Here is a 26396-nt window from a genome sequence, read left to right on the forward strand (position 1 = left end):
TTTGGGCTTTCTAATCAAACTCTGACAGACTCTTTTCCAAATCAAGTGAAAATGAATTGAATGAAACCAATCCTGCTACCCACTTCCTTCTCTTATATTAAAATAAATGTATTTTATTTTAATATAAGTATTAAAGGTGCAGTGACCCACGCTTGTAATCCCAGCACTTTGGGAAGCTGAGGCAGGTGGGTCACTTGGGTGGGGTAGGGATGCAAATCCCCCATGCAGTCAAAAATTTGTATATAACTTTTGACTTCCCAAAAACTTAATTTGTATATAACTTTTGACTTCCCAAAAACTTAATTACTAATAATGTCTATGAATGACTAGAAGCCTTACAAATAACATAAACAGTCAATTACTCCATACCATGTGGTTTGGGGGTAGTTCAGTAGGAAAAAAAACAGCCAATTAACATAGATTTTGTATGTTACTTGTATTATATGCTATATATGTCATTTAAACAAAAAAGTAAGCTAGAGAAAAGAAAATGCTATTAAGAACACCATGCCAGGCATGATTTTCATGCCAGAGCGGTGGCTCACGCCTGTAATACCAGCACTTTGGGAGGCTGAGGTGGGCAGATCACAAGGTCAGGAGATCGAGACCATCTGGGTCAACATGGTGAAACCCCGTCTCTACTAAAAATACAAAAATTAGCTGGGTGTGGTGGCACACACCTGTAGTCCTAGCTACTTGGGAGGTTGAGACAGAAGAATTGCTTGAACCTGGGAGGCAGAGGTTGCAGTGAGCCAACATTGCGCCATTGCACTCCAGGCTGGGCAACGAGAGTGAAACTCCGTCTCAAAAAATAAATAAAATAAAACAAAAATTAGCCGGGCGTGGTGGCGTGTGCCTGTAGTCCCAGGTACTCAGGAGGCTGAGGCAAGAGAATTGCTTGAACCAGGGAGTTGAAGGTTGCAGTGAGCCAAGATCGTGCCATTGCACTCCAGCCTGGCGACAGAGCAAGACTCCATCTCAAAAGAAAAAAAGAAAATCACAAAGACTAGAAAATATATTTACTATTCATTAAGTGGAAGTAGATCATTATAAAGGTCTTCATCCTTGCAGTCTACACATTGAGTTAGCTGAGGAGGAGGAAGGAGGGGTTGGTTTTGCTGTCTTAGCAATGGTAGAGGTGGAAAAAAATCCTTATATGAATCAAACTGTGCAGCTCAAACCTATGTTGTTTGAGAGTCAACCGTATTATGTATTACTAGTAGTAATAATAAATTTATTGTTACTGTATTAAACATCAGTAAGAGGCTTAGAGAGAGGAAGTGATTCAACCAAATTAGTTAGAATTCAAACCCAGACCTGAAATGCAGAGCAGGAACTTAAGCACCATTTTTTCCCTCTATTCCAAATTTTTCAGAAGTGAAAGGAACTGTATTCTTTTCCATGGAATCTTAGGCACCCTAACTATCCCTCTCACAAACGTACTCATGACCTCAAGAATTTGCTCATGGTTTTTTCCTCAATCTTTCTTTTTCTCAAGATCTTTTCATATCTGCGGTACAGTGGAAATAAAATTTTATTTTAGGTCATGCCGACCTGGGTTTGGATGGCAGTTCAATTCATTACCTACTACATATTTGTTTAGAGTCATTAAGCCTCAATCACATCTGAAAAGTCCTTTATCATACGAGTAAAAGTAACATTTAAAATAGGCGGTCGGGCGTGGTGGCTCACATTCGTAATTCCAGCACTTTGGGAGGCCGAGGGTGGATGACCTGAGGTCAGGAGTTCAAGACCAGCCTGGCTAACACGGCAAGACCCCGTCTCTACTAAAGATACAAAAATTAGCTGGGCGTGGTGGCGTGCGCCTGTAGTGTTAGCTACTCGGAAGGCTGAGGCAGGAGAATCGCTTGAATCCAGGAGGTGGAGGTTGCAGTGAACCAAGATCGCACCAGTGTACTCCAGCCTGGGTGACAAAGTGAGACTCCATCTCAAAAAAAAAAAAAAAAAAAAATCACATATATGCATGTCTGATTCCCTCTTGCTAAATTGGATTTTTCACCTTTTTAAAAACTATAACCCATAGTAAGAACATATTTTGCATTGCAACTCAGTTCACACACACACTCCACTAATACACACACCCACATACCTAAATAACTGAAATAAAAGTTCCATGACTAGTATTTGTCCTTACTACTTGTGATATACATTTATATCTTCTGTTCTAGTCCTTAAAGTACTGGTCATGACTCTCACTGAATCAATTTCACACAAATGGGTCAACATTTAAAAATACTGAGCTAGACTGGGCTATTTTATACCAGGGAGCATATTTATTTTTGTTCTGGTACTAGCAAACACATTGCATGGCACGAAGTAGGTGTAGGTGTTTGGTAAATACTTGGTGTAGGACTGGATTTTCCAATGAGGGCAGGAATCTTGTCTTACCTTGTATCCGCCCCACATTTAGCACAGTCTTCCCACAATATTTAGTGATCAAATGGCTAAAATTTGCCACACTTTAGAGAGCAAACATTTGGATCAAAATCTGATAAGCACCTACTATGTGATAATACATAAATGCTGAATCCATAGCTCCTCTCTCTCTTTTTAATCTAATGAGACAGACTCCTTCTCTTAATTATGTTAAAAGAAGTAAGGGATTGGTTAGAGAAAACAGTACTGCTGCTCAACTGAGAAATTAAAAGTAGTAAGACATTTGGAGGTGAAAATATTACCTTTATTAATAATGAGGGCTACATCAGAGAACAAAAAATAATGTGCGGCCAGTCAGGCCTGTTGATAGGACCTACATTGAAGCAACTAGGGTGGACCTCCCTTTGCTGCTTGCCCATGTGGATATAAGGTATAAGCAGCTCAGATTCAAGAGGAACGTGGGAAAAGTAGAGCTCTGCAAACCCAGTTTTTCCTAAATGCACCAATTAGGTAAATCACTCCTCCCCTGGCCAGGGACAGAGGGAATAAAAGAGCAGAGAGACCAGATATATTATTACACCACTTGAGCTGCCTCCCTCATGGAAGGAAATAGCAGAGGAGGAGAGGTAAGTGTTCCCCCACTAAGAATCAGATATGGGAAATAAGACATATGTATCTATTTGTATGTACATGTGTGTATTTATACTGCTATGGTTTGAATGCTGGTGTCCCCAACGTTCAACAATTGTCCCCACCAACAATGTTGGTATCCCCCCAGAATTCTTATGCCCAATGTGATACTATTAACAAGATGCTTATGGGAAGTGATACTATTAAATAGATGCTTATGGAAAGTGATGCTGATGTTGCTGGTCTAGAGACCATTCTTTGGGAACCACTGCTTTAAGAGCAATGGTTCTCAACTGTGAATACATATTAGAATAAGGCAACTCTTGCTATGTCCTTACAAGGTGAAAGAGGCAAAGGAGTTCACTCCACCCTCATGACAGCTCCACCCTCCTGAATGAGATTAGTGCCCTTGTAAAAGAAGTTCAAGGGCGCGGCGTGGTGGCTCACACCTATAATCCTAACACTTTGGGAGGCTGAGGCCAGCGGATCACTTGAGCCTGGGAGTTTAAGATCAGCCTAGGTAACATGGTGGCCAGGAGCTTGAGACCAGCCTGGCCAACATGGTGAATCTCCATCTCTACTAAATATACAAGATTAGCCAGGCATGGTGGTGTGCATCTGTAATCCCGGCTACTCAGGAGGCTGAGGCAGGAGAATCACTTGAGCATGAATCCAGGAGGAGGGGGTTGCGGTGAGCCGAGATCACACCACTGCACTCCAGCCTGGGTGATAGAGTGAGACTCCATTCTTAATAATAATAATAACAATAATAATAATAATAAGCCACAGCTATTTGCAGAGTCCTTTTACTATTCTCATCCCTATATAAAATGCTGTGTTTTCTCCTTTCTCATAGCCTCTCTCCTCCTTCTGCAATATCTGTCCACATTCCTCCTCAATAAGACCTCCTTGACTCCTGTTCACTTATCTGCCTACCTCCTCTAAGCCAATGGCTCACTGCAGCCTCAACCTCCCAGGCTCAAGTGATCCTACCACCTCAGCCTCCTGAGTAGCTGGGACCACAGGCATGTATCACCATGCCCTGCTAATATTATTTTTTGTAGAGTTAGGTTTTTGCTATATTACCTAGGCTGGTCTCGAAATTCCGTGCTCAAGTAATCTGCCCGTGTTAGCCTCCCAAAGTGATGGAATTACAGGCATGAGCCACCACACCTGGCCCAGTTATCAGTCTTGTCTATACATTGGAATTACCCAGAGAGCTTTAAAAACAGTCCTAGATTTCAGGCCAGGCATGGTGGCTCATGCCTGTAATCCCAGCACTTTGGGAGGCTGAGATTGGAGGATCACTTGAGTCAGGAGTTCAAGACTAGCCTGGACAACAAGGTGAAACCTCGTCTCTACTAAAAATACAAAAAAATTTAGCCAAGCACGGTGGCACATGCCTGTAATTCCAAGCTACTCAGGATGCTGAGATGGGAGAATCTCTAGAACCTGGGAGATGGAGGTTACAGTGAGTCAAGATCATGCTACTGCATTCCAGCCTGGGAGACAGAGCGAGATGCTGTTTAAAAAAAATTTTTTTTCTAAGTTTCATATCAGGAATACTAAAGGCAGGGAAGGAGATATAGAGGATCTGTAATTTTTTAATGTTCTCCATGTTTTGATGAACAGACTTGAGAAACACTAGTGTAAATTACATTTGGCAATTATATGCCTACCTTGTGATAGCCCTTGGATTGTTTTATATTTAGTACTTCACATATACATATATGTTCACATATGTCTTAGTTCAGGCTGCTATAACAAAATACCTTACATTGTAGTTTATAAACAAAAGAAATTTATTTCGTACAGTTTTGGAGGCTAAGAAGTCCAAGATCAAGGTGCCAGCAGATTCAATGTCTGGTGAGGGCTCGCTGCTTCATAGATGGCACCTCTTGCTGTGTCCTTACAAGGTGAAAGAGGCAAAGGAGTTCACTCAAGCTTTTCGGTTTTTTTTTATTCTACTGACATAAGGTCTCAATCTGCGGCCCAGGCTAGAGTGCAGTGGCACGATCACGGCTCACTACATCCTTGACATCCCTGGGCTTAGGTGATCCTCCCACCTCAGCCTTTAGAGCAGCTGGGTCTACAGGCGTGCGCCGCCACTCCTGACTAATTTTTTGGTACTTTTTGTAGGTGATGCTGATGTTACTGGTCTAGAGACCATTCTTTGGGAACCACTGCTTTAAGAGCAATGGTTCTCAACTGTGAATATGGATTAGAACCACCTTCGAGCTTTAAAAAACAAACCATGCTTGGCCAGCTGCGGTGGCTTGCACCTGTAATTCCCTGCACTTTGGGAGGCCCAGGCAGGCGGATCACTTGAAGCCAGGAGTTCGAGACCAGACTGGACAACGCGGTAAAATCCCATCTCTACTGAAAAATACAAAAATTTAGCCAGGTGTGGTGGCACAAGCCTGTAATCTAATCCCAGCTACTTAGGAGGCTAAGGTATAACAATCGCTTGAACCTGGGAGGTGGAGGTTGCAGTGAGTCAAGACCACACCACTGCATTCCAGCCTGGGTGACAGAGTGAGACTGTCTCAAAACAAAAATAAAAAACAACCATGCTTAGGCCCTACTCCCAGAGATTCTGTTCATTTGGTATGGGGATGAGGTCTAGTCATTCATAATTTACAAATCTCCCTAGGTATTTGAAATGTGCATCCAGAGTTAAGAAACATTGACAAGGCCTAGAGCAATGGCCAAGTTCATTTGCTTCTTGTGGCTTTTGCCCTAACTCTTTCCTTTACCTGGAGTGTTCTTCCTGTAGGTCTTTCCATGAATCCTCCTTGTCATTCAGGACTCAGATTAAATGCTACTTCCTCAGGAAGACCTTCCCTGATCCCCACAACAAGCTAAAATAACACACCTACATTTATCACACTGTCCTGCTTGTTTTCATGACTGAATTATTAACAGCAGTTCCTGAGATTTCTCTATTTGTGCTTATTGTCTGTTTCTTCCAACTGTCATATAAGCATCTTGAGTACAGGCACTTTGTCTTATTCACTGCTGTATCCCCAGCACTCAGAACAGTGTCTGGCACCTATAGGTATTCCAATATATGTGAATGAAAGAGAAAAAGGTATTTTAAAATAAATTCTTTTAGTTCTTCTGACGGCTGTTTTCTTTTTCCTTTTTTTTTTTTTTGGAGACAGAGTCTCACTCTGTCGCACAGGCTGGAGTGCAGTGGTGTGATATCGGCTTACCGTAACCTCCACCTCCCAGGATCAAGTAATTCTCCTACCTTAGCCTCCCGGGTAGCTGGAATTATGGGTGTCCACCACCATGCCCTAATTTTTGTGTTTTTAGTAAAGACCGGGTTTTACCATGTTGGCCAGGCTGGTCTCCAACTCCTGATCTTGGGTGATCTGCCCGCCTCAGCCTCCCAAAGTGCTGGGATTACAGGCGTGAGCCACCGCGCCCGGCCCCCTTAATGTATTTTTATATATGGTATTTGTTCCTAATGTTGCTACAGTTCACATAGTAGGGCAGCTGGGTATGGCCAGGATAACATTTATTAAATCAAGGGATTGCTGCTTAGAACTTCGGTGTTTGTTTTTGGAGACAGAAGACAGGGAACAGTAATTTCTAGAAGAGTAGAATGGTATTCAGGCAACAAAAGAGTCACAGGAAAACGCGAAGGCTCTAATTCCTTCTAAAAGAGGGACGCATTTACCCTCTATTCTTCTGGGGGCACCTCTTTAACAAATGAATGTAATCTGGCGGAAGCAGGGAGTTTTAATTTTATGTGGAGATAGAATAGTTGAGATTACTAAAGTGTCTCGTTTCGCAGAGGTGTAAGCCAGTGCTGCAAAATTTCCAAGCTGTGGGTCACCTGTCGCTTGGTCTCAAGGAGGCAGCTGAGTCTAACTTAGAACTCAGGCAGGTGATCCGAGGGCAGTGCAGCTGTCCTTAAGTCACCTGCGGGCCATTTCTGAAATGCATTACCTCCAAAAAGATAGAACAGAACATTTGTTGCAAGGGAAAAATGAGATTTCGCGTCCTGACCCGTCTCTTCGGCAGGGACCTGAGTACTTCCTCAAAGTCCCAAATACCCAACCTTCTCCCCCGTTTAACAGGGCTAGTTGCACGAGCAACCAGTTTTTCAGGCAGCCGCCTCCTCTATCCTCCCTCAGCGTACTTCATCGATCACGGCTAGTAACAAAACGACTTTGTGTATGGAATAATGATTGAAATCTTACCGGCGCCTCAGCAGGAAGGGGAACCAGCTCCGTGGCTTTGGAGAAGGCCAGCGAACCGCCGTCGGCGGCTGGAGCAAAACCGAAGTAGAGCGGCCAGAGGATGGAAGCAGAGAAGCCCGAGTGGGCGGTGCATTCTGGGAGTTGTAGTCCCTGCGCAACTACGCCCTCCTGTCTGCACCAGGCGCTGTACTCCAACTCCCAGCCGCCCCCGCGCCGTGGAGGAGGCGAGCTCGCTGATGAGCTGCTGCAGCGGGAGGGGGCCTAGGGCCGAGAAGCTGCTACAGTATCGGCCGGGAGACGCTGACAGCTGGCATCCCTAGGGGCTCAGGGACCCTTGGGTGGACAGCGACGAGGGGCCTTGTGGCCGCCGTGTGTCCCCGAGTTCGCCTTCCGTCCTCCCCACAGGCGTGCAGAGTCCGCCATGGAAGCGCATCCGGTCGCTGCCGGGTTCTCCGGCAGCCGCGGCCTCGGCTTCCCGGGGCGATGAAAGACTAGAGGCGCCTGCTATCCCGCCTGCCTCCGGCGCTCTGGCTAGCCAGGCGGGAAGGGGATCGGGCAGGCTGGCGGGCGGTCCCGCGGTGCCCGCCTTTGCGCCGCCCCGCCCCCTGGGGGCGCTGCCGAGGGGGCGCCAGCCGCCCATGCCGCCCCGGCGCCCAGCCGCGCCCGGCGCCCGCCACTGAAGCTCAGGACGCGCCGCCGCCCGCGCCCACCGCCGTCCGCGCCCGCCGACTCGAGCCGACCGTCCTCCTGCCCCCAAGATGTGGCACAGCGTCGGGCTGACCCTGCTCGTGTTCGTGGCCACGCTGCTGATCGTCCTGCTGCTGATGGTGTGCGGTGAGTGGGGGCGGCAGCCGCGGGGCAGTTCCATACCCCGGGTCGATCTGTCGGCATTGTCTTTTTGAAAAACAAAAGGGCGTGGACGGACAAGTGTCTTAAAATCAACTGTAGTCCCCTAGCCTCTCAGGGCTGAGCGCAGAGGTGGGCCCCTTACCCATGGCCGGCCCTCGGGCATCCTGGGGAGGGAAAGGACAGGGTCCAGGGGTGAAACCCTGTCTTACTTCACCGGCAACGTCTGCTCTTGATTTCATTCTCACCACAGGCTGCCCAGATTGTAACCTTGGCCTGCATTCGAAGGTGAAGCGATTGGTTAGTCTTTTTTCTTCTGCACAGATTCTGACCTTAATAATGAGAGGTGTCACCTTCGTTTCATCAGCTGGTGGGGTAGAGTTGGGTTTTCAGCACGTGTGAAATTGTTTACTTAAACTCAATTCCAAGAAGAGATGTCGAGACCAGGCAGAGCTTTAAAAACACCGGCTATATTAAACTTCCAGGGTCAGGTAACATAACTCTCAGTTCTATAATAATGGTGCTGTTTTTGAATGCTGTGCTTGCTTTCCTTCTTGGAATGAGAAGACGTTCATTGATGTTAGGCCAATTTTAGAGCTTTTTGCTTTCTTTATACATAATAGCTGATAACCACAGGCTTCCTAGCAAAGTGGCTGAGCAATTGTGAAAATCTAAAAAGTATGTAGAACACATGTCATTGAGTTTACACATGTTTATAAGACTGAAGTATGGGTTCAGGTTGATGTAATAATGGGTCAGAATTCATATAGATACCATAGGGCATGTTTATTACACGATAAATGTACAAATTAATATTTAGTGACACTGTGCTTGGGGAAGATATGTGTGTAATTGTGCATATGCATGTATATGTATTCATATACTTGTATGTTTATTTTATTTTTTGAGATGGAGTCTTGCTCTTGTCACCCAAGCTGGAGTGCAATGGCGCGATCTTGGCTCACTGCAACCTCCTGGGTTCAAGCGATTCTCCTGCCTCAGCCTCCTGAGTAGCTGGAATTACAGGCGCCCACCACTGCGCCCTAAGTTTTGTATTTTTAGTAGAGATGAGGTTTCATCATGTTGGCCAGGCTGGTCTTGAACTCCTGGGTGGATCATGTGATCCACCCACCTTGGCTTCCTAGAGTGCTGGTATTACAGATGTGAGCACCATGCCTGGCCTTGTGTGTATGTTTAAAATTTGTTGTGCTTTACTATAGTACCAGATTAAAGCTTCTAATTTACCAGGCTTTCTTTTCTGATGAGATAAAGCAATTGAATAACCTTTCTCAATTTTCTGCTTGTGATGTCAACAAGCCGAAGAATATTAGAATATTGAACTAATTGTAGATGTTTAAGGTTCTTGAAGTAAGGAAAACAAGTTCCTTGTGATACATTTGGATGTGGGGAAGGAGGGAAAGCATATATTCTCCTTTCTAGTTTGAATATGCAAACTACCTGGACATGGGGTTGGGACGTGTAGACCCCTACCATGCCTTGGCTAGGATATTTGCCAAACTTACCTTTGTGGCTTCAGAATTCCTAATTGCTCTCTCATCTCTAAACAGCTATTTGATGGTGTAATTACTTATTTTTCTAAAAGTGCTTTTAGTTTCAGAAACATTAAGGAATAAGAGAGATGGAGTGTTCTAGGACAGCAGTCTCCAACCTTTTTGGCACCAGGGACTCATTTCATGGAAAACAGTTTTTCCACAGATGGGGCAGGCTTGATTTTGGGATGAAATTATTCTGCCTCAGATCATCAGGCATTAGATTCTCATAAGGAGCAAGCAACCTAGATCCTCCTATTCACAGTTCACAATAGGGTCCGCACTCCTGTGAGAATGTAATGTGCTGCTGATCTGACAGGAGGCGGAGCTCAGATGGTAATGCTCAGCTCCTGCATGCACCAGGGACCTGTGTGCTAGGGTGGGGACCCCTGTGCTAGGATACCTTAGTGGGTTGGAATGGTCAAGACTAACAGCTCTATGGAGAAGTAATCAATACTTTTTCTTTGTTGGGAGAACTAATGATGGAGTAACCTCATCTTTTGACTAAGATGGGGCCGGAACTTGGGGAGAGGAGGTAAGTGAGAGAGAAACTGGGCTGCCATGACAAAATACCAGAGATGGGTGGGTGGCTTAAACAACACATTTATTTTCCTTTTTTTGGTTTTTGAGATGGAGTTTCGCTCTTGTTACTGAGGTTGGAGTGCAATGGTGCAATCTCAGCTTAGTGCAACCTCTGCCTCCGGGTTCGAGCAATTCTCCTGCCTCAACCTTTTGAGTAGCTGGAATTACAGGCATGTACCACCACACCCAGCTAATTTCGTATTTTAAGTAGAAATGGGGTTTCTCCATGTTGGTCAGGCTAGTCTTGAACTCACGGCCTCAAGTGATCTGCCCGTCTCGGCCTCCCAAGGTGTTGGGATTACAGGCGTGAGCCACCTTGCTGGGCTGAACACACTTATTTTTTTTACAGCTCTGGAAGCTAGAAGTCAGAGATCAGCAGGGTTCATTTTTCTCCTGAGGCTTCTCTCCTTGGCTTGTAGATGGCGGTCTTCTCCTTGTGTAGTCATGTAGTCTCTCCTCTGTGTGTTCTAATCCCTTTTTAAAGACATCAGTCACTGGATTACGGCCCCTCACCCTTTTGGCTTTAACCTTAATTATCTCTTTAAAAAGCCACGTGAGGCCGTTCACGCCTGTAATCCCAGCACTTTGGAACGCCAGGGTGGGCATATCACTGAGGTCAGGAGTTTGAGACCAACCTGGCCAACATGGCAAAATCCCATCTTTACTTAAAAAAAAAAAACAACCCCAAAAAATTTGCTGGGCATGGTGGCACATGCCTGTAATCCCAGCTGCTTGGGAGGCTGAGGCAGGAGAACTGCTTGAACCCGGGAGGCAGAGGTTGCAGTGAGCCGAGATCACGCCATTGTAGTCCAGCCTGGGTGAAAAGAGTGAAGCTCCGTCTCAAAAACAGAAAACCTTATCTCCAAATACAGTGCAGTCACATTGGGGGTTAGGATTTCAACTTATGTATTTGGAGGGCACACAATTCAGTCTATAACAAGCACCATGTCTTTAGCACTGGCTGAAAGCTAGAGAGTAGCTGTATGCCCATAAAACAATTGTTTTTATCCTTCTAGTGATCACAAGCCCTTTTAAGGGTCTGGTAAATGCTGTGAACCTTTCTTTTTTCTTCCTTTTTTTGTTTTTTAAAGAAAATTCACCCATATAACTTATCTGTTCCCTCCTGCGCCCCCCGCCGCCATTTCAGAGATTTCATGGACTCCTTTTCTTTGAATCCAAACATAATGTTCAGATTAAGAGGCTCTGCTTTTTGGGCTGAGTCTCCTGTTTTCTTATTTCATTCAGTTCTAAAAACTGAATATTGAGTGCCCACCAGGAACTGAGAACACAAAATCCATAGCAGAGATCCGTCCCAAGGAGTTCATATAGTTTTCTTTAGAGGTCTGACAGGCTCCTTTACCTAGTGAATTTGAATGTTCAAAGTTCCGGTTCCTAGGGGTGGTTTCCCTTCTGTCTATGTTGGTTGTTTCTGCTTTCTCACCTCATTCATTCTAAAGTGTTTTCTACCCCCGCCCGCACTATTCAGTGACACTGCCCTTATTAAAGGCAGGAACAGCTGTCATTCTCCTGCAGAAAGTTGTACTTTCTCTGTTATCCTGTTCTGTACCCTGTTTTCTGGATCTCATGTCATTATCTTTTTCAGCTTCCATTGTTTTTTTTGTTGGAACACATTTGCATGCTTTCTAGGAAAGAATGCATGAGCTAATATATATCTGAAAATGTCTATTTATATTCTACCTTTATACTTGATTGATAATTTGCATAGATTTGGGGTTGCAAATGCTTTTCACCCAAAATTTAAAAATGATTACTCCATTGATTTCTTGCTTCCAGGAATGGCTTTGAAAAATCTAATGCCTTTTATTTCCTTGTCATTATATGTGACTTGGTTTCTTTTTCTAGATGCTTTTTGGATAGGCTTTTTGTCATTGGTGTACTGAAATGTCATAATGATGTACCTTTGTATGTGTCTCTTTCATTTTTCTAGGTCTCTTCAATTCAGATTTTTTTCCTCATTTCTGGGGAAATTTTCTCCTAGATTTGTGATCATTTTCTCCTCTCCATTTTCTTTTTTTTTTTTTTTCTGTCTAGAAGTTCTGGTAGTTGTATGTTGGATCTCTTAGGTTGATTCTTTAATTTATCTTTTTATCTCCTAATTCCCTCCTCCCACTTTCTTCCGGAGGGGGGCTGTTTGGGGCTTTTTCTTCTATCTCTTAAATTGAATTTTTAATTTTAGCTATCAGATTTTTAATTTCAGAGCTTTGTTGTTCTATGATTAGCGTTGAACTTGGGCTGATCTGTGACTGTGTGATCAAGTCACACAGCTAGTGTTGCCGCTTAGTAGCTGTGTGACTTGAGCAATGCACTGAACCTCTTTTATTTCAGCAGGTAGATACATTCACAAATAATTCAGGAATACTGAGGTTTGGCTGTGTTTTTTCTTATCTATCTTACACCGAGGTACTATAACTGTAATAGGACTGTTTCTCATAATACCAGGTTGCGGCAAAGAGGTTTTTTGGAAGGACTTCCGAATGAGGAGATGGAAGGAAACCCCAAATTCATCTTGGAGGAGTTTGGGGCTAGGGTTTAAGGGTTTTGGAATGAACTGACTGATTGGTTGAAGAGTGCAGGGGTGAAGCCATGGGACAGGGAGATGAAGAAACTATTCTCGTGCTGATTTGATTCCTCTGTAGGGGTCTTTAAACTGGTCTTAAACTGGTAACAACTATTTCACTGTATTTCTAGAATCTGAAAAACATTGTAAGCAATTCTTAAAAGCCTTATGATTCTAACTCAAAAATCCTATTTTTAGGAACAGTGGAGATGCAAATGGACGGTGTCTAGTGTATTGTGACTTTTGGTTAAAAGGAAATGGGTCAAAGTACAGTTTGATTAATGCTTAATGATAACGATACGTCTGTCCAGAATTCTCATTAACCCTGTAAGGATGGCTTCAGTACAGGTGGATATATATGAATTAATTGACTTTTGAAAAATCAATTTTTAAAGATTAAATTTAGTTTTAGAAATTTAAACTATCCTTAGATTAATACAGCTTTACTTAGGATAGATAATGTACATTTCAAGGATAGTAGACTGCTTTAGAACGTGTTGATTACAGAAAAGTGTGAACACATCTTGTAGATTGTCTAGTTCATTGGTTTTCATACAGTCTGCAAAGATGTATTAAGAAATCAACTTAGGCACATTAGCATTTTAGAGAGTTTATTTGAGCAAGGGTGATTCATGAATCAGGCAGTGCCAAACTGCAAGCAATTGGGGCTCTATTACCGAGGTGCCAAGGGGAAACTTTTATAAGGTGCTCACAGAAGCAAGACAAAGAAAATATTTGATTGGTTCAAGTAGAAATGTCCTAGTTAGAGGTTAGTTGGTGGTTTCTAATTGGTTAAGCTTAAGTTTTGTTTGGCTGTTTACCCTGAGTTGGGTGTTAGTTTGTTTGGTTGCTGGAACCTAAATGCTGGAACTGTTACCAGCAGCAAATCCGATGGGTCTGCAGCAGACTTGATGCTTGCCCCCTCGTAGGAGAGGAAGGAATTTGGCCGGGCGGTGGGGGGGCATAAGGCAGTGTGACAATGACAGTCTGAGGCAAGTTTTAGGGCAGGAGTAAAGTTTTAGAGCAAGAACAAAAGGAAGCGAAGTGCACTTGAAGAGAGCCAAGCTGGCAACTTGAGAGATCCAATTCCCCTGTTAGGCCCCTGACTTGGAGTTTTATGCAATGGAATGCTTCGGGGGTTTCCATTTCTCCTCCTGATTTTTCTTTGGGGCAGGCTGTCTACATGCATAGTCACCTGCCAGCACTTGGGAGAGGATGCATATGCAGTGTTTTTACTGAAGTTGTGTGCATGTTCACTGGAGGCGTTTTTCCGTTACCAGTCGAGCCTTCCTGAAGGAAGGTCATATACCAGTTAAACTCCACCGTTTGCCTCTTGTGTGCATGCTTGAGCTTGCTCCCCCAATTCCTGAGATCTTACCGGGAAGCTGCTGATCACCAGCTTTGGGTGTTTCCTGTCTATTGGGAGACCATCTTTCCCTGGCACCGGCTGCCACCCATTATTATGTTAGAGGCACAGCGTGACAATAGCCTGACCATCACCTGATGGTCGCCTGACATTCCTGGTAGGGGGACCCTCCCCTGCCCTGCTCATGTCTGACTAGCTACCTGCTCTAACATTTCCCCCTGCCAAGAGTCCAAGACCCAATTATTTGGGAAAATGGACGAAGGTCAGTCTTCTTTAACTGCTTCCTGCTGACAGAGGGTCTGTAGTGGTCGTTCTGTGGATCTTGGCCTCTTGCTAGCTGTCAGGGCAGGGCGCTCTGTGGATTGGCGAAAGCAGTATCCAGCCAGGTCCAAGGGAGGCGGGGCAGGATTTTGCCTCTGTTGTGTTCCACTAACGAGGAGTCTAGGTGTCCTCTTTAGAAGGGTGACTCTTGACTATTGCGAGGACGGCCTCTCTTACTGAGTTTCATCTGGAGCTTTGTGGCCTGAAGGCGAGAGGAGACAAATTGGGTTATTAGATTTAGGAGACATGGACCAAAAAGGAGCAAAAGTAGGAGACTAACAAGTGGGCCTGTAAAGGGAAGAACCCAAGAGAACCATTTCCAAGTTCCTTCCCAATTTAACCAGCCCTGAGTGGCTTGTTCCCGTAAAGTGGAGGCTCGATTTAGGAGTTGTCTGATGTTGTCTTGTACTTTTCCTGATTGATTTACCCAAAAGCAACATTTTTCATCTAAGGCCAAACAAATTCCTCCCTGTGCTGCCGTCAACATGTCTAGTCCTCGACGATTTTGGAGGACTACCGCTGCCAAAGAGTCGATTTGTTCTTGCACGGTCGTTAAGGTTTTAGCCATGGCCTCAATGTTGTTGGCTATTTCCTTTGAAAGCTGGCTATAAGTGAAGGAAGCTTTTGCAATTCCAGCAATTCCGGTTCCCGCACTGCCTACAATGCCGAGTCCCACGAGAAGGGGAATTAAATGGATAGCCCTTCTCACCCTCGGAAAATGGGAATTCCCATAGATTGGTATTGGAAGAGAGAGATTGCCAGGGACTATGAAGATGTCCGGGGATACATAGCCTATGGTACAAGTTCCAGTCCAGTTGGTGGGGAGGCATTGGTGAATTGATTGACCACAAATATAGAAGGCTCCTTGAGTTTTAAGACATGTAGAGATATGGAAACTAAATAAGGGGGTGACGGAGGTTCCAGAAAATTCTGAGACTGCTGATACGCTCAGGTAGCTGGTGGCTATAGTCATGCCTGCTAAAACTTGGACGCATGGCGTTTGGCTCTGGTTAGCTCCCTTGGTTTTATTTTCCCAAAAAAGAGAATTTCGAGTTTGGTCCAACAGAACCCATTCTGCTGTAGAGCTGAGGTTAGGAATTTGCAGACATTGGTTATAATCAGCAGGCTGGAACCAGAAATTTCGAGTACTGCATGAGCTTGGGCGTCCCTGGCAAAACCGGGTGGATTTATCTAGCAAAGTTCCCTGAGGAAAAGTAATATTTGGAGGTTTGGGGAATCTTGGTTGATGGTGGAATTGGTTGTGGGTGTATTTTTGATAAGTCTGTTGGCTAGGATCTACAGTGAGAGTAACATTACAGACTGTACTTGGAAGAGTGCCTACATTTGTTCCATCTTTCCTTTTGGCTGTAACACAAATAGGGGCTATTCCTATTAAGTTGACATTAGTAAAGATGGGTCCGAAAATGGGAGGTTCCTTGCGGATGTCAGGGAAATCTTGCTTTACCTTTGAAAGAAGGCTATTTGCAGGCCTGATCAGTCCTTTCAGATTAGGGTCCCATTGATAGGAAATATGTAATTCCGCCTCTATGGTTGTCCAGTCTCTGGACGAGGCTGGGTAAGCTCTTCCTGGTGTTTTAGTGGATGAGCTAGTACATAACCAGCAATTGGTGGAGTAAGGGGATCCTGTGCTTTGGAGCAGTTGCTGAGCTTTTTCCAGTAACTGGAAATCAGGATGGCGGTAGGCTGCTAATAAAGGAGTAAGAATGAGAACCAGCAGGAGCAGGCCCATGGTGACGTAAGAGAGAAACTGGTCACAAAGCAAGATGCCAGTGGAACTCCTGGTGGTGTACAGGTTAGGGTTAAGATAGTGATAATCAGAGCAATTGCAAATAAAATTTCTAATATTGGGATCACCTTACTTTGAGGTGAAAGGCTGTTGGTGAGGCTTTACTTATCTTTTTGTTTAAAGAGGAATTTCAGATCTTCTAGTGCCTCGCAAGTGTATTCTGGAGCTGAGGTTGCAGGTTCTGGCTCTGGTGTTTAAGGGCTTTTCCACGGCTTCACTTGGGTGTGATGGATCTAGCTGGCAATCTCCAGTACTGTAATGGCTGTAGAGGTAGATAATAGAATGGTGAAGGGGCCCTTTTAGATTGTAGTTTGTTGGGAATTTGAAGTTCCCTCTTTCGAGACATTAATGAGAAGTTGTGAGCCTGAAGCATGTAGAGGTGGGAATTTTTCCCCTTCAGATTTCGGGTTTGTTTGTAAACCATATTCCCAGAGGGCCTGTTGGAAGCCTGCTAAAGAAGAAATATAGTGGGTGATTTTGGCAGTTTCTTCATCTAGTAATGTCAGAATATAGGAATGGCCTGCCATATGAGGCCTCAAAGGGGCTTAATTGCAAGGGAGCCTTAGGGGCAATGAATCAGAAGGAGGTCTAAAGCTAAGAGGTCCACCCATGGCTGTGCTGTTTCCTGACAGAGTTTGTTGGGGATGTGTTTGGGGGTTTGGTTAGTTCATTCCACTTTTCCTGAAGGTTAAGTCTCCAGGCAGAGTAAAGCTTTATGTCTAGGGCACTACTAACCTGCTGAGTTAATTGGGAAATGAAGGATGAACCATTGTTGCTCTGCAATGACCTGGGTTGCCTGAACTGGGGAATGAGTTTGTTTAGGAGGAGTTTAGCTACCTCCTGTGCCTTTTCAGTCCTTGTGAGGCAGGCTTCTACCCATCCTGTGAAGCTGTCTACACAGACCAAGAGGTACTTAACACCTTGCAGTGTGCAGGAATCTGAGTGAAGTCCATTTGCCAGGGTATGTACCTCTCCTTTGGACTGGACTTACTGATGGAGAGGGCTTCCCCCTCTGGGGATTATTTATGGTGCACAGAGTGCAGACTTGACAAGCCTGTTGAATAGTTTTATTTAGTCTCTCCCCACTGAACATCTGTCTACAAATTTACCCTAGACTGTCTTTTCCAAAGTGGCAGGAGTCCTGTAAACTCTTGATGACTTCCATTGGGAGCCTTTAGGTAGATGGAGAAGTTCTTTCTACCTATACGTCCATTGGTTTCTTTTCAATACCCATGTTGGGTGGCCCAACCTGTTTCTTTTTTAGTGTATTGGAGAGGGTGCAGTTCAGTGGGGAGAGGGAGGAGCAAGGCACCCATGACGGTATCTTTTGAAATGCCTGCCTCTTTAGCTGTTTAGTCAGCTAACCTATTTCCCCATGCAGTTTAATTGGAGCCCCTCTGGTGTCCTTACCGTGCACTACTGCCACTTCCTGGGGCAAATGAACAGGCTCTAGTAGCTCTCAGATTTGAGACCCCTCCTTAAAAGTGGAGCTGTTAGGTACACCCTCTCCTTTCAGATAGCTGTGTGGGTGTGAAGCACCAGAAAGGTGTATCTGGAATCTGTCTATACTCCTTTTCTTTCCCCTAGTTTAGGGCTCTGGTCAGCGCGATGAGTTTGGTTAGTTGCACAGAGGTCCCAGGGACAGAGCTTTAGCCTCTATAACTTGGTGAAGGGACATCATAGCATACCCTGAATATGTAGTTCTATCCCTGACAAAGCTATTCCCACCTGAAACCATATGCTGTCTGGATTATCTAGGAGCTGATCTTTTAAGTCTTCCTGGCTGGCATAAATTGGTTAAGTATCTCACAACACAAATGTGTTGTTATGGTCTTCTGGTTGTGGCAGTAAGGAAACTGGGTTAAGGGTGGAACACTGCTCAACTACTGTTACCTGTGGGTTTTCTAACTACAAAACTTGGTACTTTAGCAGTGTGTTTTCAGAAAGCCATTGTGACCCTTTTATGTCCAAAAAGGGGCCTATTTGATGGGACATCAGGAGCTGAACTGACTGTCCTATGGAGATTTTGAGGGCCTCCTCTAGTAGGAGGGCCGCTGAGCCACTGCTTTAAGGCAGTGTGGCTACCCTTGTGCTACTGGATCTAGGTTCTTTGAAAAGTAACCTACAGGACGTTTGATTGTCCCAACGGTTCGAGTTAGAACTCCTAGGGCTATACCTTGCCTTTCAGAGACAAAAAGCTGAAAAGATTTGGCAGGTATGGGTAGCCCAAGGGGTTGGGACTTGGGAGAGGGCAGTTTTTAGCTGCCTAAAGGCTTGCTTCTGATCCCTTTCCCAGGGAAGTTGGTCCCTATCAGTTTCCTTCTTTTAGAGCCTGATATAAGGACTTAACAATTCCACCATACCCCAGTATCCAAAGTCTGCAACATCCTGTGATCCCCAGAAAGGCCCGAAGTTGCTTTTACGTGGTTGGGGTAGGTATTCTAAGGATGGCTTTTCTCTGTTCTGGGGAGAGCTTACGAACATTCTCTGGGGGTTAGGATCAGGATTATCCCAAGTATTGGACTTCTTGTCTTAGTAGCTGTGCCTTGGCCTTGGACGCCTCGTACCCTCTGTCTGCAAGGAAATTTAGTGTTTAGGCGAGATGTTGGATTCCCAGTTCTCTTGTTGAGGAGGAGATTAACAGGTCATCCATGTATTGTAGGAGACACTCTCCCCTCTCAAGAGTTAGGTCCTGCAAATCTCTAGCTAGGGCTTACCTAGACCAATGGGGACTGTCTCTGAAACCCTGTGGAAGCACTGTCCAGGTGAGCTGTTGACTCCTTCCTTTTTCATTCGCCCACTCAAATGCAAATAGAAATTGAGAGGATGGGTCAATGGGGGGATACAAAAGAAAGCGTCTTTAAGGTCTAAGACTGAAAACCACTGAGCATCTGGAGGTTGGGGAAGAATTACATATGAGTTGGGGATCATTGGGTGTATTGGGACTACTGCCTCATTTATGATTCACAGGTCCTGGTCTTGCCTGTATTCTTCATTGCTCTTTTTTATAGGGAAGATGGGGTGTTACAGGGCGAATTACAGGGTATTAATAATCCACGTTTTTGAAATTTTTCAGTCAGGAGCTGAAATCCCTCTTTGGCCTCTAGCCGAAGAGGAAACTGCCTTCTAGAAGGATAGCTAGACGATTCTTGAGCTGAATTACTATAGGCATTGCCGTTATAGCCTTTCTTGGTATTCCCGAGGCCCAGACCTCTGGATAAATGGGAAGGTCTATGAGCAGTTCATCCTTGTGTGTGGTTTCCTTGAGGCATAAGATTGCATTTGAAAAAGGGGGTGGTGACCTTGGAGGAAAGGTTGACTGAGCCCCTAGTCTGAACAAAATATCTCTACCCAAAAGGGGCATAGGGTATTCTGTCATCACTAAAAATGAAAGAGAAAAGATGGTTTTCCCTCATGAGCAGCACAGAGGAGGAGTATGTCCTGTGGTATGCAGACTCGATTACTCATCCACAAAGAGAGAACAGAGGAGAGAAGGGAAAAAGAAGGCAACCCCTCCAGTTTCTTTACTTTCTTTTTCCTGAACTTACTGATAACTTACTGCAGACCAGAGTGAGTAGGCCGTTACCCCATTCATCCATTTTTCCTTTGCATGTGGTAGTCCAGAGTGAATAGGGTGTCCCCCATTCATCCTAGGGGTTCCAGAATGAACCAGTGCTTACCAGGTACCCCTAACCTTGGTCCCTTCTTGTTTTATGGAGGCACAGTTACCCATTTGTAAAGAGAGAACAGAGGTGAGAAGAGGGTGTCTCCCCTTGTTCTCTTAATCCTGTGCCTATGGTAAACCAAAGTGAACAAGGTGCCCTCCATTCATCCAAAGGGTTCCAGAATGAACCAGTGTTTACCGGGTAACCCTACCCTGGTCCCATCCCATTTCTGGGAGTAGCCTTTATCTGTGTCGAAGTGGTAATCTGTTTTGTGTTTGTAGCCTGGAACTAGTCTTCATCTTTATATGGGTACTTTGGTCTCCTGCGCCTGCCACCTTGGGCTGGCCTGTATCCTTGTCTCCATGACCTTATAGTGACTCTTGTTCAGAGTGTTCTAGCAATGAAATGATTATCTTTTTTCCCAGATTCACATTTCCCATTTTCTTTAGACAAGAAGCCTGTTTTTCAGCCAATTGCCGCAAGGGGGCTGGACTTCCCCTCCCTGCAGATATAAACAAAGGTCCTGATGCATACTGAGAAGGGCATGGAAGTGATTAGAGGAATGGAGGGAAATTTATATTTGGGGTTCTTTGTCCTCCTGGGGTAACATGCAGAACAAATGCTTAAACAGATAGAGCAATCCCTCTGCTGCAGGAGGATGCAGGAGGAAGCAAGAGGAAGACTCATGGAAAGCCTTCATATACTCACAAAAACAGCAGCCCTTGGATTTGACAGGGTAACATTTATTTGCCCTCTTGACGTAAAGGAGGAACCTCTGGAGGACTTGGTGTTTGGGATAAGGGCTTACAAATGGCAGAGAAAGAATTTTGCCTCCTCCCAAAGGGGTGCTAACTCCAAAAAAAAGCAAGTAGGTGGGGTCCTTAAAAGGCCACAGAGTGAGGTCCTATAAGGCAAACCACTTCAAAAGCCAGTGAGAAACATGGCCCTGGAGCCTAACAGGGATGAAAAGCATATGGTAGGTCATGAGGAGCTGGCAGAAGTGGGGTTCTGATTAGTGTCTGTCCCAGCAGCGAGCCAACAGACAGGGAAAGGGTTGGAGGTCATCCGAGATGGTAGAGTAAAAACAAGTATAAATATCAAGGGGCATCCACAAGACAGCCTATCTCTTGGTTACCAGGCTAACACAGCAAGAGCTGCAGGTACATGAATAACAAATAGGAGTGTGTGTTTAAGGCAGGGAAGAAAGTTGCATGGCATGGAAAGTGAGAGCAGAGAAAAGGCAGATGTACCCCTGATGCAGTTGGTCCAGTGGGCCTGCAAGGTCATTTTGGAAGACATACAGAGAAAGGAGAATAGGTGGTGGTGGGTTTTTGGGAAAGAGCTGATTTTAGTTGAAAAAGCAGAGGAAACACCAGATATTATTACATGGTCTTAGGTTTTAGCACTACCACTGTTATGAGCCTCCTGTCCAAGGAGGTCATTAGTGTTTCAAGTCTACTTAGTGCAGACTTCTAGGTCCTTCCCACCCCAGCAAGCCATCCTTCAGTGTGGGCAGAGAGATAGCCAAGTGGAGCAGAGCCACTGTGGCTGAGAGGAATTGTTCTAGGGGTTGGTTAGTAAGCAGGAGAGTGAAAGAGGAGAAGGAAACCACGTAAGAGGTGAACGCCTCCAGCCAAAGAAGGCGAGGCGTAGGGTGTCTTACCACTAGGGAAGGTATCCGAGTCACTGCACCACTCGAGAGATCCAAGTGCCCTGTTCAGCCCTTGACTTGGGGTTTTATACTTCAGCATGGTTCCGGGGTTTCCATTTCTCCTCCTTGGATTTTTCCCTTGGGATGGGCTATCTGCATATACAGTGGCCTGTCAGCACTTGGGAGGAGTTACATGTGCATGTGTTTACTGAAGTTGTGCGCATGCTTACTTGAGAGGTTTTTCCCTTATCAGTCAAGTGTTCCTAGAGGAAGGTCATATACTGGTTAAACTCTGTCATTTTGCCTCTTAGTGCACATCTTTGAGCCCATTCACCCAGCTCTGGAGATCTTATCAGGAAGTTGCTGCTCATCAGCCTCAGGTGTTTCCTGTCTATTGGGAGACTGTCTTTCCTTGGTGCTGGCTGCAACCCAGTATTATTTTAGAGAAACAGTGTAACAACCACCTGACCATCACCTGATGGTTGCCTGACGTTCCTGAGTTGGGGGCCCTCTCCTGCCCTGCTCATGTCTGCCTGACTACCTACTCTAACAGAACCAGCTTAACCTAATGGCCTCCTGATTGTTTTAACAGGTACTTCAGGTGTTTGACAGATAATTGATTCTAATTCTGACTTTAGTAAGCTTTATTGAAATATTAACATAAAATTTTAAGTATACAGTTTGCTGTGTTTTGACAAACATATATGGTAGTCACTATCACCACAATCAGGATACAAAACATTTCCATTGCTCCAGAAAGTTTTATCATGTCCCTTTGTAGTCAAGCCTTAAGCCCTTGTCAACAACTGAATTGCTTTCTTTTTCTTTGGAGACAGTCTCACTCTGTCGCCTGCGCTGGAATGCAGTGGCGCAATCTTGGCTCACTGCAACCTCCATCTCCCGGGTTCAGGTGATTCTTGTGCCTCTGACTCCTGAATAGCTGGAATTACAGGTGCGTTCCGCCATGCCCAGCTAATTTTTGTATTTTTAGTAGAGACAGGATTTTACCTTGGTGGCCAGGCTGGTCTTGAACTCCTGACCTCAAGTGATCTGCTGACCTTGGCCTCCCAAAATGCTGGGATTACAGGCGTGAGCCTCCACACATGCCCCAAACTGCTTTCCATACACGTAAGTTTACCTTTCTAATGTAAATTGAGTCATACAACTTGCTTTTTGTGTTTGACTTCTTTCACCTTGCGTAATGCTTTCGAAATCCATTTTTGTTTTGCATATCAGTAATACATTCTTTCTTATTGTGAAAGAGTATTCCATTGTATAGATATACCGCAATTTGTTTATCCATTTGCTCATTGATGGACATTAGAGTTGTTTCCAGCTTTTGGCTGTAATTATTATTATTTTTAAGATGGGGTCTTGCTCTGTTGCCCAAGCTGGAGTACAGTGGTATGATCTCCTCTCACGGCAACCTCCGCCTCCTGGGTTCAAGCAATTTTCCTGCCTCAGCCTCCCGAGTAGCTGGGATTATAGGCGCCTGCTACCACGCCTGGCTAATTTTTTTTTTTTTTTTTGTATTTTTAGTAGAGATGGGGTTTCACCATGTTGGTCAGGTTGGTCTTAAACTCCTGACCTCAAATCCACCCACCTCAGCCTTGTAAAGTGCTGGGTGGCGTAAGCCCTCTGAGCCCGGCCTCTTAGTATTAACATTCAGTTGCAAATCTTGGTGTAGACATATGTTTTCATTTCTCTTGAGTAACTTTATAAGAAACTGCCAAACATTTGCATTGCCAGCAGCCATGCATGAGAGTTCTGGTTACTCCACATCCATCACCAACATTTGATAGTATTGTCTGTTTTTAATTTAGCCATTCTAGAGGATGGGTAGTGACTCATTATGCTTTTGATTTTTGTTTCCTTAATGACTAATGATTTTGAGCATCTTTTATATGTCATTTGCCATTCTTTCTACCTTCTGTTTAAAGCATCTGTACAAGTTTTTTTCTACTCATTTAAAAAAATTGTGTTACTTGTCTTTTATCAAGTTGTAACAACTCTTTATATATTCTGGATACAAGTTTTTTTTTTTTATCATATGTGTTTTGAAAGGATTTTCTTCTATTCTGTAGCTTGCCTTTTTATTTTTATTTTTTTGAGACGAAGTCTTGCTTTGTCACCCAGGCTGGAGTGCAGTTGCACAATCTTGGCTGATTATAACCTCTGCCTCCTGGGTTCAAATGATTGCCCTGCTTCAGTCTCCCCAGTAGCTGGGAATTACAGGCATGTGCCACCATCCTGGCTAATTTTTGTATTCGTAGTGGAGACATAGTATTTTTGTTGGCCAGGCTAGTCTTGAACTCCTGACCTCAGGTGATTCACCCGCTTCTGCCACCCAAAGTGCTGAGATTACAAGCATGAGCCACTGCACCTGGCTGCCTTTTTATTTATTTTTAATTGTCATTTGTTTTGTGTTGTTACTGTATGATAAGTCTGCTTATCATGTTTTTAAGGTATGACATATAAAGTTCCTTGTTTTTTTTTTTTTTTTTTTTGACAGAGTCTCTGTTGCCCAGACTGGAGTGCAGTGGCATGATCTCAGCTTACTGCAACCTCTGCCTCCTGGGTTCAAGCAATTCACCTGCCTCAGCCTCACAAGTAGCTGAGATTACAGATGTGCACCACCAAACCTGGCTAATTTTTGTGTGTTTTTAGTACAGATGGGGTTTCACCATGTTGGCCAGGCTGGTCTTGAACTCCTGACCTCATGTGATCTGCCTGCCTGGGCCTCCCAAAGTGCTGGGATTACAGGTGTGAGCCACCACGCCCGCCTATAAAGTTATTCTTTTTTTTGAGACACAGGCTTGTTATGTCGCCAGGCTGGCGTTCAGTGGCATGATCTCAGCTGACTGCAACCTCCACCTCCTGGATTCAAGTGATTCTCCTGCCTCAGCCTCCTGAGGGGCTGGGACTAAAGTTGTGCGCCACCACACCCAGCTAATTTTTGTGTTTTTAGTAGAGATGTGGTTTCACCATGTTGGCCAGGATAGTCTCAATCTCTTGACTCATGATCTGCCCCCTTTGGCCTCCCATAGTGCTGGGATTACAGGCATGAGTCACCACACCCGGCCAAAGTTATTCTTTAAAAATTTTTTAGGCTGGCTGTGGTGACTCAGGCCTGTTTTTAATTCCAGCACTTTGGGAGGCCACAGGGGACGGATTGCTTGAGCCCTGGAGTTCTAGATGAACCTGAGCAACATAGTGAGACCCCCGTCTCTATAGAGAAGCAAAATAAAATAGAGTTTTTAATTGAGTAATAAAAATTATACATTTGTGTGTGGTGTACAACACGATGTTTTAAAATACATACACATTATAGAATGGCAAAATTAAGCTAATTAACATAGATCTAATAAACATACTTGTTATTTGTAGAGAAATCCATTTTTTTTCTTTTCTTGCTTTTCCTGCCCCATGAAATTGTTGTGTACTCCACGGTCACAAAGATTTTCTTCTTTATTCTCGGAATTTTACATTTTAGGTTTAACCTTTAAGTTTGTGAACCTCTTTGAGGTAATTATTGTGTATGATGTGGGATTCTACTCAGAAGACTGAGGTAACTGCAGTTGAAGGTGGTTTTCTTGGATAAATTCCTGGACACTTGCACACTCCCAAGACTAAGCCAATAGGAAGTTGAAACCCTGAATAAACCAATAACAAGGTCTGAAGTCAAGGCAGCAATTGGGCCTACCAACCAAAAAAAGTCCAGGTCCAGACGGGTTCACAGCCGAATTCTACCACACATACAAAGAAGAGCTGGTACCATTCCTGTTGAAACTATTCCAAACAATACAAAAAGAGGGAATCCTCCCTAACCCTTTCTATGAGACCATCATCCTGATACCAAAATCTGGCAGAGACACAACTAAAAAAGAAAACTACAGGCCAATATCCATGATGAACATTGATGCAAAAATCTTCAATAAAATACTGGCAAACCGAATCCAACAGCACATCAAAAAGCTTATCCACCATGATCAAGTAGGCTTCAACCCGGAGATGCAAGGCTGGTTCAACATACGCAAATCTTTAAACGTAATTCACCACATAAACAGAACCAAAGACAAAAACCACATGATTTTCTCAATAGATGTAGAAGAAGGCCTTGGATAAAATTCAACAGCCCTTTGTACTAAAATCTCTCAATAAACTAGGTATCGACGGAACGTATCTCAAAACAATAAAAGCTATTTACGAGAAACTCACAGCCAATATACTGAATGGGCAAAAACTAGAAGCATTCCCTTTAAAAATTGACACTAGACAAGGATGCCGTCTCTCACCACTCCTATTCAATATAGTATTGGAAGTTCTAGCCAGAACAATTAGGCAAGAAAAAGAAATAAAGGGTATTCAATTAGGAAAAGAAGAAGTCAAATTGTCCCTATTTTCAGACAACATGATCGTATATTTAGAAGACCCCATCATCTCAGCCCAAAACCTTCTTAAGCTGATAAGCAACTTTGGCAAAGTCTCCGGATACAAAACCAATGTGCAGAAATCACAAGCATTCCTATACACCAATAACAGACTTAAAGAGAGCCAAATCGGCCGGGCGCGGTGGCTCACGCCTGTAATCCCAGCACTTTGGGAGGCCGAGGCGGGTGGATCACGAGGTCAAGAGATCGAGACCATCCTGGTCAACACGGTGAAACCCCGTCTCTACTAAAAATACAAAAAATTAGCTGGGCATGGTGGCGCGTGCCTGTAATCCCAGCTACACAGGAGGCTGAGGCAGGAGGATTGCTTGAACCCAGGAGGCGGAGGTTGCAGTGAGCCG

The 26396-nt window shown here is 44.4% G+C and overlaps 2 protein-coding genes and 1 long non-coding RNA gene across 3 annotated transcripts in view; 1 reads left to right on the forward strand and 2 right to left on the reverse strand.

The window, feature by feature from the left end:
* Nucleotides 1-1619: 1619 nt before the first annotated feature.
* Nucleotides 1620-7343, reverse strand: LOC135269219 (uncharacterized). The gene is made up of 2 exons (XR_010337535.1): nucleotides 7239-7343; nucleotides 1620-1948 (listed from the first exon to the last, which is right to left on the reverse strand). It is a non-coding gene; the product is annotated as an uncharacterized LOC135269219 (long non-coding RNA).
* Nucleotides 7344-7984: 641 nt separating this feature from the next.
* The window catches only part of SMIM13 (small integral membrane protein 13), a 43327-nt gene continuing 24915 nt past the window's right edge, over nucleotides 7985-26396 (forward strand). Inside the window, exon 1 of the mRNA XM_012440358.3 lies at nucleotides 7985-8072. Within this exon, the coding sequence (XP_012295781.1) occupies nucleotides 7997-8072 (76 nt within the window). The 5' untranslated portion in view covers nucleotides 7985-7996. The remainder of the gene's footprint in view (nucleotides 8073-26396) is intronic.
* ERVFRD-1 (endogenous retrovirus group FRD member 1, envelope) lies at nucleotides 13389-21778 on the reverse strand. The gene is given in 2 exon segments (NM_001308485.1): nucleotides 13389-16550; nucleotides 21617-21778. A coding segment is annotated over 1 exon segment (1617 nt). The 5' UTR covers nucleotides 16232-16550; nucleotides 21617-21778; the 3' UTR covers nucleotides 13389-14614.

Source organism: Aotus nancymaae, unplaced genomic scaffold, assembly GCF_030222135.1.
Source record: "Aotus nancymaae isolate 86718 unplaced genomic scaffold, 86718_ANA_hifiasm-v0.15.2.pri h1tg000051l, whole genome shotgun sequence".
Classification (NCBI taxonomy): domain Eukaryota; kingdom Metazoa; phylum Chordata; class Mammalia; order Primates; family Aotidae; genus Aotus; species Aotus nancymaae.